At 33.0% G+C, this 18,862-nt stretch overlaps 1 protein-coding gene across 1 annotated transcript in view; it reads right to left on the reverse strand.

Moving 5' to 3' along the window:
* The window catches only part of CDH7 (cadherin 7), a 77,031-nt gene that overhangs the window by 19,857 nt on the left and 38,312 nt on the right, over positions 1-18,862 (reverse strand). The window contains exons 4-7 of the mRNA XM_031589013.2: positions 15,269-15,388; positions 12,369-12,536; positions 10,918-11,105; positions 594-847 (exon numbers count right to left, since the gene is read on the reverse strand). Of these exons, the coding sequence (XP_031444873.1) occupies positions 594-847; positions 10,918-11,105; positions 12,369-12,536; positions 15,269-15,388 (730 nt within the window). The remainder of the gene's footprint in view (positions 1-593; positions 848-10,917; positions 11,106-12,368; positions 12,537-15,268; positions 15,389-18,862) is intronic.

Consider the following 18,862-nt stretch of genomic DNA (forward strand, 5'->3'; position numbering starts at 1 on the left):
TTACAATTTACAGGTAATATAACAAGAATTATTTTTGTTTTAGAATAATGAATTTATATCTTTGCTAATTTATTTATTTATTTTTCTTACTGACTTTCTTTACAGAGACCTAAATATATTATTTTTTAAAATCTTATCAATTCCTGTGTATAAAACTAAAAATATGCAAAGACTATCTCTGTCTTCTTCTGGAAGGAAAAAAAAAATACTGCTTTCAATGTAAGCAAATAATCTCCCACTACAAAAAACAAACAAACAAAAGAACAGCATCAAAACAAAGGCTAAATAAATACGCAATTAAGAAGTCTTCTAAGTTACATCACAAAGGATTTAAATTGGATGTTAGAAAGAACTTCTTCATGGAGAGGGGGAGTCAAGCATTGGAACCGGCTACCCACGGAAGTGATAAGTTCTGAAACCTAGAGGTGATAAGTTCTGAAACCTAGAGGTATTTAAGGGATGTGTGGACGTGACACTAAGGAGCATTAAGGAGGTTTAGTGATGTGAATCAATACATCAGGTTGACGGTTGGACTTGGTAATCTTCAGTCTTTTCCAACCTAAGTAATTATATCATTCTATAATTCTAATTACCTGACTGGACTATTTGAGGCATCTGGATCATGGGCAGCAACAGTTCCAATGATAGTGCCGATTTTTGCTGCTTCAGACACCACCATGGAGTATAAACGTGAAGTAAACACAGGTGGCTCATCAACATCTTCTACGATTATCTTCACTGTTGTCATGTCGCTGAAGGGTCCCAGACTTAGGAAGCGAGGATCAACATTTATATTGGCTGCTTCTATCCTCAGGGTATAGCTTGTTTTAGCTTCAAAATCCAACTCCTATACAGAAAAAATTATTTTAAAATTGTATTACCCCATAACGTTGCAGCAAAACTCACAACAGTCAGAAAGTAAAATGAGTTTTGCCATCTTTACCCAAACAGTACTTTTGATTGACAGAGCATAGTATATGGCTCTTCTTTCAGTTTTCTCCAACCGCTGTGTTTGCAGTGTCTTGCATAATCTGATTAAACATAACTCAAATGACAATGAGGTAATCATAAGATACTAAAGTTATTTTTCATTACTGCATTAGTGTTGTTAAAAAAATGTTTAATTGCCTAAATGTAACAAACAAACAAACAAACAAAGTGGAAGATAATAGATTTGTGAATATTTCCATGTTTCATTTTGTTGTAGAAAAGTAGGATTTTTCAAGAACACCCTTTAGTTCCACTGAAATTCATTCTAGTGAGTGTTCCTCAATGATGTAATGGGAAAGATAAATTTGTAAATTCTACCTTGTGAATGAAACAAGATTTCTCTGAGTTAGTAGTAAAACATTCTGTGACTTCAATGGGAATCAAATATTCCTTCATCATTTCATTGCTGTGAATGAATTATTTTTGTCTTACTAATATTTTCTGATAAGTATCAAATACAATGTGCCATAGTAACCAGACATTAGAAATATATTATTTACTGCTGAAAACACCTCACTGAAAACACCTTATTTTGATTTATTTTGTTTTTGCACATCATTGACATTAATTATTGACTATTTCTTGAAATTCTGTACAAATCTGTAGAGATAATGTAGGAATTTATCAAACTACTTTGTATATATGACAAGATTTTTTACTTAGAAGAAACTTGAAGATTGTTTGTTTTATTTATTAAACAAAATCTTTATAATTTGTTTCCACCTTTATTCCACTTTTACTTTCTTCAATTAATTTAGTTTCCTTTGTAATTAATGCTACATTAGAATTTCAAAACTATCCTCCAGCACTCATGCGATAACTGTGGTCTAGAAAAAAGTATCATTACAAAATTGTTTCAGAAACAAAAAATCTTTTACCTCACGGACACTGGAGGAAATTATTGAAGAAAAGCATCATATTAATATTAAAAGAATTTACTTTGCATCTGGATTCTTAGATTGTCAGTTTGCATCAAATGCCTAGCTTAATATTTCTTTGCAATTCCAAATTAAGAACAGAAACAGAAGATCCAAGCATTTCAAAACTGCAGTTTGACTAGTCTACTGCCTTTTCAAACTAGATTTCCAAGTGTATAAAACAGATTAAAAAAGGGTTTCAACAGTTCTGATCCTGAACAAATCATAAATATCATAAATGGGCCTGAAAAATAATCTGACAGCATCTGCAAATATTCCTGTACTCATTCAGAGGAGCAGCAGAGGTGAAATACACATCTGTTGACCTACAAATGTGAGGGTCTAAGTTTTCCAACAAGTTACAGTAAAATAAATCCCAAATGAGCATCTTAAAGTCTGCGATTAAGTTGGCATTACAATACAGCTATAAACAGCCTGGATTTAGAAATGAAAAATAAATTGCAACACATCACACTTGGAAACTTTTATAAACTTCATGTGGCAGCAAAAATCTTTTCTGAACAGGAATGTATATGATCTTCATCTTCATGTATATGATCTCCTGCACTAAGTATTCAGTTCTCCAAAAAGTGTTATGCCACAAAAGAAGGGCTACCTGAATATTGGGCAATACAGTTGATACAACTGGATACTGGTCAGTCTGTATTGCTACTGACATTGTTTTAAATCTTAATCTTGGCTTTATATTTCAAATTTCAAAATATGAGCCATGGAACACACCTCACAGCCACAATGCAAATATAATATGATGTAGGCACTGGCACAGGCTGCCTGGAGAAATTGTGGATGCCCCATCCCTGAAGGAGTTCAAGTCCAAATTGGACTGGGACTAGGGCAGCCTGATCTGGTGGGTAGCCACCCTGCCTGCAGCAGTAGCTTGGGACTGAGTGGCTTTCAGATCCCTTCCAACTCAAGTATGATTCTATGTTAAGATGAAAAATCTCTCAAAAAACAATGCAAATGATATTGCCAGATGAACAGCAAGGATAGGGAGAAGACAGATACACATGGAAATATATATATACATTTTTTTTTCCTGTAGCGGTGTTGTATGGACTACAGAAATTATGACCTGAAGAGTGTCATTGACAAAAGTCTGATATTTGGTGAATAAAAAAGCAGAATTTTTTAACAAATTATATATTTCCATTCAATTCAGAATTCAGTTTTGGAAACTGATTAATTGGCTGATGGGTCAGTCTCAAGGGATTATAGTAAATGGGGTTATATTAGGTTGACAGTTAGTCTATTTGTTCAAATTAGTATGCATGTTGTACATGAGTCAGTAGTGTGCCCTGTCAGCCGAAAGTCTCAATTATACCCTGGGGCATCAGGCCCAGCACTTCCATCAGGTTAGGGGAAGGATTGTCCTGCTCTGCTCTGTGCTTTGTAGCCTCACATCAAGCACTGTATGCAGTTTGGGTGTCACAATATAAGAAGGGCGTAAAATTATTAGAGACTGTCCAAAGGAAGGCTGAAGAGACAATAAAGGGCCCAGAGGGCAATATGTATGAGGAGTGGCCAAGGTCCTTTGGCTTTTTAAGCCCAGAATAGAAGAGGCGGAGGGGAGGTTGAAGGGAGGCCCACAGCTTCTTAGGAGAGGAGTGAGGAGCAGCGTTGAGCTCTGCTCGTTGATGACAGAGACAAGATGTGAGGGAACTGCATGGAACTGTGACAGAGGAGGGGAAAGGTTCTGCACCTGAGGGTGGTGGGTATGGAACAGACTGCCCAGGGCAGTGGTCATGGTCCCAGGCTGCCAGAGTTCAAGAAGTGTTTAGGTGCTGCCCTCAGACACAGGGTTAGATTTTGGGATGGACTTGTGTATAGCCAAGAGCTGGCTTTGTTGATTCCCAGTTAGGGATACTCTATGATTCTATGATTCCCTCTGACATGGCAGACAGAAAATTCTGTGGCAACTTAATTTTCATTAGAAACCATTGGGCTTTAAAAAAATAAAAAATAGACATACAAGTGATTAGCTCAGTTTATACTGTACACTTTATAATGCTTATTTTCCTATTCAACTTATATTAATATGTACTATTGCACACCTTCTATTTTTAATCTTCCCATGATGCTTTGAGTAGCCCTATATAACTGATTAATACTATAGAAAAGTTGAAACTTTGTCGTGACACCTAAATATTCTAAACTTGGGCACGTTCTCCACTGAATAAAAAGGAGGACCTATTGTTGTTAATTTCTGTTAAAAAGAAAACAAAAAACAAAAAACAAAGAACTATCCAGTGCATGCCAATTTATAAGGCAAAATAAGTAGTGATTTTTCTACTTAAATATTCCTACATACATCACATATCCTGTGATTCCAAGATTCAACACAATAGTATCACAAAACTTTTCCTACTCTGGGGATTATTATATTTTCAAGATGCTATTTTGGCTTTGAAGTTGCAAACACAGTAGAAGGGAAGGCTAACTTGTTTCCATTAATCACTGATATCTGTTAAAATCTGACTGCTTAAATTACAGCAATACTTAATCAAACATGGAATTAATGAAGATGGAGACAAGACAGCTTCTCATGACATGTCAACATCACTGTTATCTTAAGGAAAAGAAAAAATGATGAAAAAATTGAATTTGATACAAAGTATGTGTAGAAGATTATTAAACTAAGCACAATTATGAAGAAATTATTTAAATGAAAATTTTGCACATGTTCTTATGTTTCTGTATTGATTTCAAAAGACTAAATTAGATCTTTAATGTTTTAATTAAAAATAATAAAATCATTTGTTTTCCATGTGGATATTTAACATAAGTTTGACATGCCCATTTAAACCATTATGTTTCATATATTTGAGTGGAATCTCGCATTAGTAGGGAATAAGGAGAATACATTCAATAGAAAAGATGAAAAACTAATGATGTTGATGCTGATTGCTTACTTAGGGCAATTTTTACCTTCTCTAAGTTAGCTATATAAATCTGAGAAAATTATCATATGTTGCTTACTGTAAGCAGAAGTACTTCTAGGGAAGAGATCACTACTTACTGTCTGTTTTTCACCAGACAGTAGAAAGTGAATCTCAATAACTGAAAGATGTAAACATCTGCTTTCAGTAATATGAATCCTACCCTTGAATTCCCCTATATCTGGTACCTAAAGCTGCTGACAGTTTACAAAAGTTGTAAAAGTTCTTTGTTAGTGGAAAACAAAGAAAAAAAATCTCATTTACTCATATGCATATATGTGATATTAAACCATTGCTGCTTAGAAGAGGTAGAAAATGTAAGGGCAAAGCTACACCATCACATGATATAGGGTTATAAATTGCAACACTACTATTTTCTCCTTAGTTCTTTACAGTAGAATTTACTTATAGTTTTTCCTCTGGGATGTGACAATGACCGTAAATCTGAAGTCATCATCCTCAGTCTACTCCAATAAGATACAAAGCTCAGATTCTATGATTCATACAAAAATACCAAGCTTTGATGCATATTCTAGTTTAGGAAAATAAACAAAATTTCTAAGACATGGTGAGTGTGCAAACTTTCTTGATCTGAAGGAAATCTTTCAACAAATCATGCACAATACAATGAAGATATTATGTACTACAGACTAAAAGACTGATCATATGAATTGAGATGTTCTCCATTTTTTTTGCTTTCTCTTAACAAGTTATTACTAATGTTTGTTATTTAGTAAGCAACTTTCAACTAGCCTGTGGACTACATTGTTATAATTCCCTTTTAAAAAAAAAGGATAGATTCCAGTAATGGAGTACCAAGTTAGCAGCTTACAAATCACTACGTCACTGTGGAAAGCTGAAAAGATGATGTATACATCAGTTCTTCAGTACTGTGATTGGATCTGACAGCTTCGTTAATATCTGTGCATTAATGTTATCTGATTAGATCCTGCACAGGACTATTTACTGTTCTCTCAATTGCAGGCTTGTGTTCTTGTGTTTCCTTTCTTTCTGTCTGTCTTTTTCTTCAGAGAGGTAAGATTTTTTTCCTATGTGAAGGAAATTACAAAACAAGCCATCTATATTTCAGAGACTGGATATGAAGTTATCTTTCACAGGAAACCTATTTTTGTAATGCTCACTTTTTACTGTATGGTAACTTTTTAATAATATACTTTACAGAGGTGAAAATCCTATTTTTAAGTCTAGTTGAGGTTTTATATTGAAAACTGCAGTACATCAAACAAATGCACATTATCTCTCAAAGGAACCATGGTAGGCTCAAGTTCTTACACGGTAAACTGATATAGAATTGAAAGCAAATTTTTTAGCTGGAAAAAAAAGAGAAATGTTAACACTAACAGAAAGATAGCTTTTCAGTCAAAAGCTTACACATAAAAAGCCCCATTTTTATAATTGCCATTATTACTCTTAAAATAATGTCAGATTTTAGAATAATACCTTAGCAGCCAATTTCTATGAGAAAGTACTTGCAAAACTTATTTTCATATTTTTCAATATTACATTCAAATGGTTTGGTAATAGTGGCAGTAGAGCCGTGTATTTGGGGAAGAAATGAAGACAAAGTGAGCAATAACAATACGGTGGGAAATCTTTATGCTTGTTATTTGCTACAGTAAGACAAGACAACTCTCAACAGAGCCTTCAGACTTTTTTCAATGAAGTTCTCCATAAAATTTCTCCATAGGCTTCAAACAGCTTGAATCAGATATCATATCCTTCCAAAAAGTTCCACGTGATAGATATAATAAAAAAGTACCATGCAGCTTTATACTTTTAAGTTATCTTTATCATACTTGAAGTACCAAGTAACTGATAAAGGTGCTGGAGTGCATATCATATATCAGATTTTATCTTAAGATATTTTGCAACTCAGCTATTATTATTACTGAAGACTAACTGTAGCCTGCAAATTTGTGAATAAAGTTGAAAACATATGTATATGATGCCTCTCTCAGTACACTATTTTTAGGAGTAAAGCTTTGGAAGTTCTATATGGTCCGTATATTAATTTGCTGAGAAATGAAGCCAAAATTCTCTTTATTTCTCTTACGAATAGGATTCTTTAAACAGTCAACAGGAATTCATTTTGAACTTGTATAAACATAGTTTTACAAGGACACTATAAAATTTGTTACATTATTCATTTCCATAAATGTTTCTTCAGTTCTAAGTGTGTTACTGTAGAGACCAATTAAACCCATTAAAAAAAATAATCTAATATCCACTGAAAAATTCCTTCCAAAAACTCTCATCACTGTAGAATGATATACTATTCACATGCAAAAGATCTGCATCTGTACAAACACAGTATTTATAGCAGAATGAGAATTACAAATGAAATCATAGGAAGGAATTAATCCTACTTTACAGACAGAAAATTGAGTCACATTGTAAATGAGAATAAAATTTTCAAATACTTTTGTAGAATATAAATATCCAGTTCCATTTTAGAAGCTGTGTGAGACTTTTTTTTCTAAAAGATCATCTAATATTGATGTTCTTCTAAATCCTCTTTTATGGTAATTTAGGCACCTAACTGAGCTTTACTTAGGAATTCACTAAAGTGTGCGTGTGTGTACTGAGTTGGAGTTTGAAAAAGAAGAAATAATTTGGAGCTAGAGAATAACCAAGCTGTTGCATTATTTGCAACATCAGAAGTCTAGCATGAGTAGGTGATATATTTAGATTGCTCTGTACAGAAGAAAAGTAAAGTAAGAGCTTATGTTTCCTTTGACAAGTCTGAAACTTTTGTTTATATATTATTTTTATTAATATTATATATTATTATATTTTATATGCCCTCCTAGATACGTTAAATAAATTATTTGCATGTGAAGTCAGTTGAAGTCAGTTAATGAATTTTGTTATGTATTGCAGTGGAAGTTAGACATTATATATTTAGTGCCATTAACACAACTAAAATTGTTCAATACTTTTTTTTTTTTTTAATGAAAGCAGAATAAAATACACATTTCAATGAATATCAGTGTTAGAATAAAAACATATATGCTTGTTTTTCCTGTCTCTTGGTATTTTAAAGTCTCTCTGAGGTACGGAGGAAAAATGTATGCAAATGTACATGAATGAATAAATAGATTTGAACTGCATTCATAAACTTTCCCAACCTTCATACCAAAAACGTATAGTCAATAATTAGTTAAATTAGTCAAATAAGTCAAGCCATTACAGACAAGTAATTTTGGGAAATTCCTAGATATTTGAACTTTTGTATTATCTCTGTCCTTGATACCTGTCTTTTTCAAACCTGTTGAATTTTTCTGACCTTCTATACATAAATGCATACACTGCAGTTTTTGCTGATCGTTGGGTATTTTTCATTTAATATTTCAGCCACTCGGAGCACAAAGAATGCCAATTTTCTCAATGAATTCTTAAATCTTAACATATTTTTAACAAAAACTTTTTTTTTCTTCTTACATGTTAAAACAAAAACTTAATTTGTAGTGTGGGAGTCAACTTTTCAAATAGTTTCAAAATGGTTATCCTCTAGGAACAGAACATAAAATCTTCAGCTTGTGTGTGAAGCTCTGATAACCAATTGCCAAACATCCTCCACAACACCCAGCACTAAAGTGGATGGAGTATTGCCTTTGTATGCTCAGTCATACTTACTGTGTTTTGGATGTGTGGCCTTTGTATGTGTGATTGCAGCAAAAGTATGCAAAGTTAAAGAACACATTTGCTTTTAGAACCAAAGTATACCTTTTCAGAAGTCTTTCTGATTGATGTGAATAAGAAACTATTATCTGAGTGTATCTGACTGTACAAACATGCACAAGCTTAAAATGATGGGCACACATTTGGAGGCTGAGCTGTTTCTCAGTCTCTCAGCTGAATTGAGGGGTATGAAAAGGAAACAAGTTGCTCTCAGAGGTGTTCGGAACTTCATGTGCCAGGCAGTAAAATGTTTAAACAGTTATCATGCTACAGTTTCTTCCCTCATTCTTACTAAAAAGCTCACATCGTCATGCAAGGATCATGTCTGCTTGACTCTGTGGGGCCCTGTCAGGCTAGCCTCTGTAGCTGAAGCCCATTTAACCTATGAACACTCATTAACAGCATTCCATATGCATGTCCTCAAAAGAAGAAGCTGCAGTTTTTTGTGGCTACTGTGCTGTCACTTCTTTCTTCCCTTACAGTGAATTCTCTGTACTATTTTATTTACAAATTTAATAGGAAAGATATTTCATCCTTGAGCAAGGTATTTAAGTTCCCTGGAATACAAATAGAGACATAATAGCATCTAGAGATTTGGGAGGTGCCCTTCAGCATGAGGATTTATGTTTGAATACAACAGAGGAAAGCTATTTAATAATGGTAGGAAAATGAGAGAAAATTTGTAATGTTGCAAAGAAAAATTTTGAATTATTTTGTCAAATTACAGCAGCATTTACTAGGTTTAAAAATTATTTGCAAACCGGAGCATTTCTTTGGGTCAAAAATTGCAGTCAAGTAGCCATTTCATAAGGAGATTCTTGGCACAAACACTCAGTACTGAAACAATCACTTCAGTTCCCTAATGAAAGTGATTATAGAAATAACAAATGACAATTATTTTTCTGCTGGACTATTATTGATGCACTAGAATTAAGAAAGTCCCAGAAAAAGCATTGTGACTACAAGTATAGACTGAAAATTAAAATGTTTTTATAAGCTCCCAAATTAGTCTGTTGACAATCCCAACTGTCTGTGTTGCTTTATGTGATACGATAAACACCCTCCCTCCAGGGTGGCCATAACACTTCCAGATCTTTCCTCAAAAATCTTAAAATGAATAAGTTGAAGTATCCACACTGAATTTGGCTGTTGTACAAAGAATGGATTAATTTTTCATCACTTGTATTTCAAATGTGCTAAGAAGGAATTAGCAGTCTGCAAGAAGACTCAGACAATTGCTTTTCTCTTGAAAAAAAAAAAAAAAAAAAAAAAAAAGATTTACATTACATTTATTAGAGTCTTTCAAAATTTCTGAATGTCCTGCATTTTCACTGACATCTACTGATGCTTACCAGCTCTCAGTTGGTGTTCGGGGCATCACAGAATTAGCCCATTACTTTGCCACATCATGCAGTATTAACTTATTTCAAAGATGTGGTACTGAAATTTTATATTACTTTAGAAAGATATTGGTACATTGGAAGGAAAAAAAAAAAAAGAAAATTGGTGCATGAAATTTGCAAAGATTAAAGAGTACCTTTGTAAGAAAAATAATACAAATAATCAAACAAACTATAAGAATAGGTACTTGTTCAGGAATATACTAATTCTAAAATACTAAATCAGTCTTACATTTTACAGGGTATTAAACTTAGGAGAGATAGGGCCATGTACTGTTAGTGTTGCCAGTAACAAATATGCCCAACATGCTCTTGTGTACAAGATTTTCTTTCTTTGTTTTACCATTCCCCTCAAAACTAAAATTTTCTGCCAAATTATTTCAGTCCACACTTGTTTTAAAAAAGGATACCATTTAAAATGTCTTGCATAAATGCAAAAAAGCTGAGTTTTAATATTTTTATGTAAACATGGTTTTTCATTTTAAATTGTTAGTTACGTAACTGCACATATAGAAAGCTAAAAGGAAAATATTTGTCTTAATATTTTGGGACTGGGGAATAATGTAGAAAATAAAATATAAGCTAGTCTTACCAATAAATAATTTTATTTATAATACGGTATATCTCCCAGACAGAACATGATTCATCAAAGAAAATTTTTGTTTTTTAAAATTATGCTTTGGATTCATTTTTGATTCTGACCTTACATTTCTACTGTAAGACATACGTTTTTCTTTAATATAAAAACAAATGAGAAAAAAATTGAGATTTCTATTTGTGCTGGAGAATTTTTAAAAACAAAGAAACAAACAAACATAAACCCCAATAAAACAAACAAACAAACAAAAAACAGCAGCAAAAAAATCACAACAATTTTCACACATACCTTCACATTTCCTTCCTTTATCTTGCCCAGATTCAAACAGAATCAGACAGAAAATTCAGACTTACCTTCTGAATTGTGATGATTCCCTCCTGGGTGTCTTTGTCTACAGAAATTTTGAATACTCCCAAACCATCACCATCTACAATCTTATACTCCATTGCAGCATTGGGTCCCACATCTGCATCGGCAGCTTTTATTCTGGCCACTACAGATGCCACAGGTAAAGACTCTGGGACATTATACTGATATGATCCTGCGAAATTCAGAAATATAATAAATTCAGAGATTTCTGAGTCTGTAAGCTAAAATGTAATCTATATTCATGCAACTGAATATTTACTCAGGCTACCAGAAAATGTGTTTCAGTTTAAAATATGATTTTTTAAATTTCTTTTCTAGCTTTTCGTTATGGTGGATTTTTATTATTATTATTTTTTTTTTCTTCCACAAGAGAGAAATCCAAGACAAAGATGCATACATTTTATTCAACACTTAGTCATACTAGCCATACAAATGCCTGCAATTTTCCAAGGTAAAAAATACTACTTGTTTTCCACAAATAAAGGAAATAAAGCAAATATATCAAGTAAAATTAGTACAAAGCCTTATCATATTACAAATCTATATCTTGATTAGGGAGTTTACACTCCTAATATGACTAGAAACCAAGATACAGTCATTTCTTTAAAAGTAAAGTCACCACCTGCAACCTTGAATATTCCAGTATTTTCATTCAAGTATAAATCCATATATACACTGTCAAAAAGATATCTGCAGTCAAAAGGCAAGAATATCTTCACTTTCAAAAATGACTTCAGTTATTCTATCATTATTTTAAATTATTAGTGGCAGGAAGTCTGGTTTATATCATTGGAGTTGAGTGGAGTTAATATATTCCGCCATTACTGTAACTTAATTTTGCAAGGACTTTATAAGATAGTGTAAATTAAAAAAATAATAATAAAATAAAAATCATACCAGACATAATGTTACTTATAAACTGGTATGACATTACAGCTGTGTACTCTCTTCTTTGGTTGGGATGATAGCCACCTTGGTTAGAGACAATTAGTTGAGGGAAGATGACTTTACAGACCTACAATTTCTTAGGAAGCACTCCACGCACAAGAAAAATCCTGATAAATTGACAAAGGAAGGCTAAGGACTAACAGTCAAGTTAAGAAATTGTTCATTCTGAAGTCCAGCTGACAAACGATAGAGATGTTTTAAGCTGTTTATTTTTTGTCCTTTTATTTGTAGTGAAGAAGTAAAGGACATCAATTAATGCACCTACTCTAGGAAAAGAAAAAAGATTTTTCCAAAGTAGTTGTAGTAGCTGTAGCAATAATAATAATAATAACAACAATGACAATAATAATAATAATAATAGAATTCTCTGAGAGATTTTCAAAGTATTTAATAACGAAGCCAAGTACTTTTATTCTCTTTAGGTATAACATAAAAAGTAAAGAAAATAGCAATGTTTAGAAATAATGCTACAATTCATGTAACTTACGTCGTGGGAAGCGGGGTGGGTTGTCATTAACATCAGTCAGAGTGACAGTTACTGATGTTGTTCCTGATAATCCACCATTTTGCCCAACCATGTCCTTTGCTTGAATAACTAGTAGGTATTGGTCCTTGGCTTCTCTATCCATATTTGGAAGGGCAGTTTTGATAATGCCTGCAGCAATACAAGCTATGTCAATGGTTGCAGAAGTAAATACATTAATGTGAAAACTGAGTTTGACCCTAAAAGGTAACAGCAGACCAATGATTGCAAAAAGGGAGGAAATAAATTCAACTCTGATATTACAATATTTTACTAGGAAATAAACTGCTATGCTACAAGCTTACTTTAAGTAGTCCAAAACCAGCATGTTTTAGTTTGTAGTACATTCTTTGGGTCTACGACCATGTTTACTTCACCTTGAACTATAGTTACTTGCATGACACTTCTTTTCCTGGAAGATATACTCTTCTGTTTGATTTACTATTGTCTTACAGCTAAGAACAGAATGTTCTGTACTCATTTTAAAGATTCCAAGTTCAAAATTATTTCACAATGTCTTGAATAGTCATTCACCACATTAAGACTTACTAATATTGATATCATTCCACACTTTGCATATATATATGAAATTACCTTATTTCACCAAATATTTGCTTAGTAAGTAACTATTTTGAAAACATTAATGTGATTAAGATGTCCTGAATTTTAAAGGAAATACTGTAGTATCTGAAGTATTTTTTTAAATAGCCATTTGATAATCTGCATATAATTTGTAATTATTTGATTTGAAATGTAAACTTGAAGAAAGCTCCATGCTTCATTCTTTCAGTTCTGTTGATATAGATCAGAAAATAAATATTGCTTTTCAGAACGTGATGACTTTATGAATATTTCATGCCTGGCACATAGTAGAACTGCTAGCTCTGATTTCCAGAGAGGCAGCTACATACTCCAACAGCATTCCGTGTCAGCAGTAAAGGAAACATAAACAATCTAAATAAAGGAGAGGCACACTAGGGCACATAAGTCTTCATCTGATATTTGCTGAATGTTTAGTCACAGTTTTATTTCTTTCTTCCCTTCTGAATTCAGGACTTGCCATGGGCTGAAACATTTACTTCACAGACATTCTGGCATTATTTCACCTATTTGACAAGACTTTTAAAAACACAATTAACATACAATTTCATAAGCTTATTGTCTTTACATTAGTTTACCAAGCCCATTTTTTTTTTTTTTCCATTACATTTAAATTGCCAGGCAATGATAACCTACCATTTGGGAGCTAATTATCATACATAAAGGAAATTTGAGTACAACATCAAAATGAAAATGAATGAAAACATTTCAGTCTCAATTCTTAAAGATTCTTAAAGAAAAAGAGAGACAAAAAAAGCCTACTATACATCATATCTGTTGGAGAAAAAGAAAGTACTATATAATACTGTAGAGGATTAACCTTTTCATGAATATATGAAGGTTTATAAACAAGTGAATGTATAAATATGTTAATATTTTGATACTACTTATTTCTGTGAGTTTAGGTGCTGTTAAACACCTACATAACATTAGGATTCAGGTCTGTTACCCAGAAGTTCTTTTTGTTTCATTGGTTGATTTTTAAATGACAAATAGGGTAAATATTCTGTTTCTCTCTTGCTGTGGCTTATCCATCTCTGAAATACAGATTATAATTTTTCTCAATGTAGAAGACTGAAATTAAGCAAATTGATTGATGGATTGATTGATTTTTTATTGCTGTGCAAAATGATGCTGTAAAATCATCAAGCCACAGAATCATATTATTTGTGTTGGAAAAGACTTTTAGGATCACCAAGTCCAGCTACCAACCTGACCTACTGATTCCTATCAGTAAACCACATTTCACATAGCCACAACTTCTTAAATATCAAAGTCTCTTAAATACCTCAGGGACAGGGACTCTACCACTTCCCCAGGCAGCCCATTCCAATGCTTGATCATCCTCTACATGAAGAAATTCTTCCTGATACCCAACCTAGATCTCCTCTGGTGCAACTTGAATTATTACTGAGAAAAGGGACCAATGCTTTCCTTGCTACAACTTTCTTTTATTTGGTTACAGAGACAGATGAGTTCTCCCCTCAGCCTCTTGTTCTCCAAACAAAACAGCCCCAATTCCCTCAGTTGTTCCTTATATGTCATGTTTTCTAGTCCTTTTGCCAGCTTTGATGCTCTGTCTGCATGTGCTTGAGCATGCAGACATGCAGTCCTTTTTGTAGTGAGGGGTCCAAAACTGAACAAAATATACAACAGAAAGGACAGTGTTTGTTAAAACAGAGGAATAAAGACTGCATTTTCCTGTGGCTAGCAATATTCACAAAAATTATGAAAATAATAATTAAAAAAATGCTTCAAAAAATGATGTTTTGAACGTAGCAGTAAGATGGTGTGTTAAATGAGAATGGGAAGCACTTCGCTTTAATGCTCAAACTGATGAAGAAAAGATACATTTTCCACAACAAAACTCTATTTTAAAAAGAAAAATGAAGAGTTGGTCATGGCATAAATCTATACTGTAGGAAATCTGATGAGAAGGTGATATTTGTATATTTCCAGAATAATCTGAGAATAAAACCTATTCACAGCATCTTCAATTTTTTATTGTTCAGAAATACTGCAATAGACGGTACATCAGCAAGCTAGAAGATTGACAAGGAGATAAAAATTTCCATTCAAAAAATGTAAGCGTATCACATAGCTCAGATGTTTAGCTTTTATAATATACTCAGAAATATAAAAGATCAACAAAGCTCTAATGTATTCAATTAACCAAGAGACTACACTAATAAGTTCCTAGCATGTTTTAATGCACTTTTTCTACTTTCTCAGCATTATAGTAAAGAGAATTTGTAGAAAATTACCTGTCTTTGGTTCCACAGAAAAGTAAGGTTGTCCTTGCAATATGCTGTAAACCACTCGGGCACTATTGCCGTAAGTAGGATCATCAGCATCAGTGGCTGTCACTTGAACCACAGAGGTACCTGCAAATGTTTAAGAAACTACTGTACATATAAGATCCACAGATCCAAACAATATTCAACATATAATGCCAACAACTAGAACAGTGTGAGGAGTGTGAGGTATCTTTTTCATAACTTTTTTTTCTGTAATTCAGCTTACAAAATAAGGTCCTATTTGTAAACCAGTAGTATCAGTTATCACAGAATTTGGACTTCCCAAATGTTCTCAGTCTTTGACTCGCAGCGATAGAGCCCATATCACTCAGTAGTTCACTTCTTTATTTCTGAGTTTAGTTAGTGGAGAATATGTGAGAGCAGTGAAACGTTCTTAATAATGACAATGTCTGAAATATGTCTAAGTATTAAATATTGACTTCCCTTTGAAGTCAACATATTAAAATTTTAAATTATAAGGAGCTAGAGATTAAAATATAAACGTATGTATGCATTATATCTTTTGATATTAGACACACACATATATTAATTTTATCCTACAAAATTACTTACGTACAAGAGAAAGCTAAAGAGTTTATATTTCAGCTAAGACAGACAACAAACATCTGAGAGTTCCCACTAAATTCCATTAAAAATTATTTGCACTGTATCTGTGATGTTTTAGTAGCATTTGTGGTAATTATCTGTAATTTATCTAAAAGAACTGTCTATATGTTAACAGGAATTAGTAAGAAAAGATGTTTGTCTGCTTAGCAAAAGGTGTATATTTCTGAGAATCTTGTTCAAGATCCACCTCCTATGTGTTGTATTTTTCTTATCAGTTCCCATTTTTTTATTTTTCTGCATTGCTTCCATGATGTATGCTGAGAGCAGAATAAGACAACACTTGGGAGCCAAGGCCTTGGCCATGGTCACCACCTTTTGATAGGCAGAAAGGATTATTATTTCTCACTGGCAGATTGTCTGGAACATTGAGACCTTCCACTCAACACCTTAGGGAACCATTTGGAGGTTAAGTTGCAAATTAATATTGTAGCAATTTGGCAGATGCCCCCTTCAGCAGAGGATCAAATTCCCTGTTAAACAGGATTTAGTCAAAAGATTAGAGAACAGTCACAGAGAGCGACCATTTTCCAACTGAACACAATTTTTCACATGAGTATGAGAGCAACAAATCCAGAAATTACTCTTTAACAAGAAACAGTACTAACAAGTGACTAGGGTGAATTTAACCTAAGTTGCACCCTGGTCTGTTTTATTTGGACATATTCTCAGGAAACGTTCAAGAAAAATTCTTAAATCTTTTATGTCTCATATAGTATGTGCATCATCCATTTTCCTCATCTTTTCTGTCCTTAGGTAAGTAGAGAATTGTAAATGGATTTTGGGACAAGGCTGAAGCTTTGGAAAAAGAGAGGAATAAATGAAACTCTTTATAAAATGGTACAGATAACAAAGGATGAGACCTGCTAGGATGAATTCTAACCAAAAGTCATCCTTCATAAGATAAATTTATTCACTTAAGTTGTGACCTAACTAACCCACATGCCTGACCTCTTTTTCTGCAGTATCAGTGACAAAGTATTATGATTGCAATTCTATCTCAAATTCTATTTTTCTTTTTTTGTGGATGATAATATTTTTGGACAGAGAATGTTACTCTCTACCTGAAATTTTACATTCAATAGATGGGAAGTTTAAAAAGAAAACTTAGTTAATCCATCAAGTCATTTATCTGTTATAGGACTTAAAATACATCAGTTTTATGTCCACAAATAACTAAGAGTTTTGATTCAGTACATCAAGCTGATTTTACAGATTGCTCTGTAATTTCATACTGAGATCTATTTTAAACTTTCCAATCTCTCAAGCTTTTGAGTAGAAGGATATCATAATGACTATTTGACACCTTGTACTCTTTGAGAAAGCCAGGCTTAACACATTTGCAAAGTGTCTAAATCCTGCCAGTGAAGCTTATCATGTCTGCAAATATAGGGAAAAGTGCTTATAAACCTCTCAGACAGTTACGCATTTACTCCTTGCTCTTGCCTCTTTCAAGAACTTCAGACCAATACAAGATCAAAATTACAATAACAGGCTCTGCAGTCCCAACACAAAAATTTTGGAAATCCTGTAAGCTTAGAAAGGTTTATTTACTGTAAAAATCTCCTGATGTAGCAAAGACTCTACCATTTGTGAGACACACAAAAGCCAGTATCTGAATCTAATTGGCTCTCTCTTAAACAGAAGATTTGCCCATTCAAACACATATATCCTCTAGAAACAAAAACAAACAAACAATTAAACAAAAAAAAAAAAAAAAAAAGGCAGAAATTCTAATGCCAAATCTTTCTACACTCATCCTACTTGACTGTAATCAACAACTAGAAAATGATGATACTTATCTACTTCCTTTGTGCTAATTACTTTTTCTCAAATCTCATAGAAGAGAAAGATCTTTTAAAACAACTGCTGTTATCATTATTTCTTTACTCTTTTCACTCAAAAAAATTCAGTTTCCAGAAGTTCTATGTTTAGTGGGAGATTTTTGCACAAAATATTTTTTAAAAGAATATGCAGGCTAACACAAGGTTCTTTAACTATGTAAATAAACCTACATGTAGGAAAATAAGTTGCAAGGAAATATAATGAACTGAAAGATCAACAGTAAAGATTTCCAGATTTTCCCAGAGGAAGAAGATGTGTTTTGAAGAACAAGCATTCTTTCAGAGGATCATCATTGCAAAACAGAGATGTCCTAATTTTTCTAGTAATAGACTGATCCTAAATTCAAATCTTTATTTTCCTTAAAGAAAGCGTAACTAAGAAAACTATATGTATACTATTGATAGTCAATAAATTTATGGGTTGAGGAAAAATGATTGGTTGCATCATAGTTCCAAATACAAAATCATTTTTCAAAAGAATAGTTCATGTTCCATCAATTAAATTGTATTTTTCTTTACTCCTGGACATTTTCCCTGACCTTACAACACAGACGGTCATCTATCATATAAGTGTCCAACCTTAAGACTCAGAGGTACCATTTGGCAGTCTACATACAGGACCAAGCCTTCTCTCAATCCAGCAAACTCTCTGATCCAGTAAACCCTGTTCACTGCAGCATTGTTCACAGCCCTGGGCTGAGGTGTAAACAGGACACCAACCCTACCTTGAACTTTCATTAATAAACTGTTATAGCCTGTAGCTTCACAACTTCAACTTAAAATATTTCTCAGAGTTTGCATATCTGACAAAGGCCAAAAAGATAAATAGGGTCCATTCATTGAAAAATAGTTTTTCCTCTCAGCTGTGGATTTCTCTATGATTGTCTTTCTCTACCATTATCTAGGTCTTAGTAGCAAAGTTAGAATTTCAATTCATTAAAATGAATTCTACTTGAAACCATTTCATAAACTTTTTTATCAATGGCAGCAAATATTGAGGAGAAAATCTGTGCTGCTAATCAAAAGATGTTCCATTTATTTGTTTATTGATGATTGCTAATAACAAACTGTCTTTTTGGTGGCTGGCATACAT

This window comes from Phasianus colchicus, chromosome 3 (genome assembly GCF_987193195.1).
Source record: "Phasianus colchicus chromosome 3, bPhaCol1.hap1.1, whole genome shotgun sequence".
In the NCBI taxonomy this organism is placed as follows: domain Eukaryota; kingdom Metazoa; phylum Chordata; class Aves; order Galliformes; family Phasianidae; genus Phasianus; species Phasianus colchicus.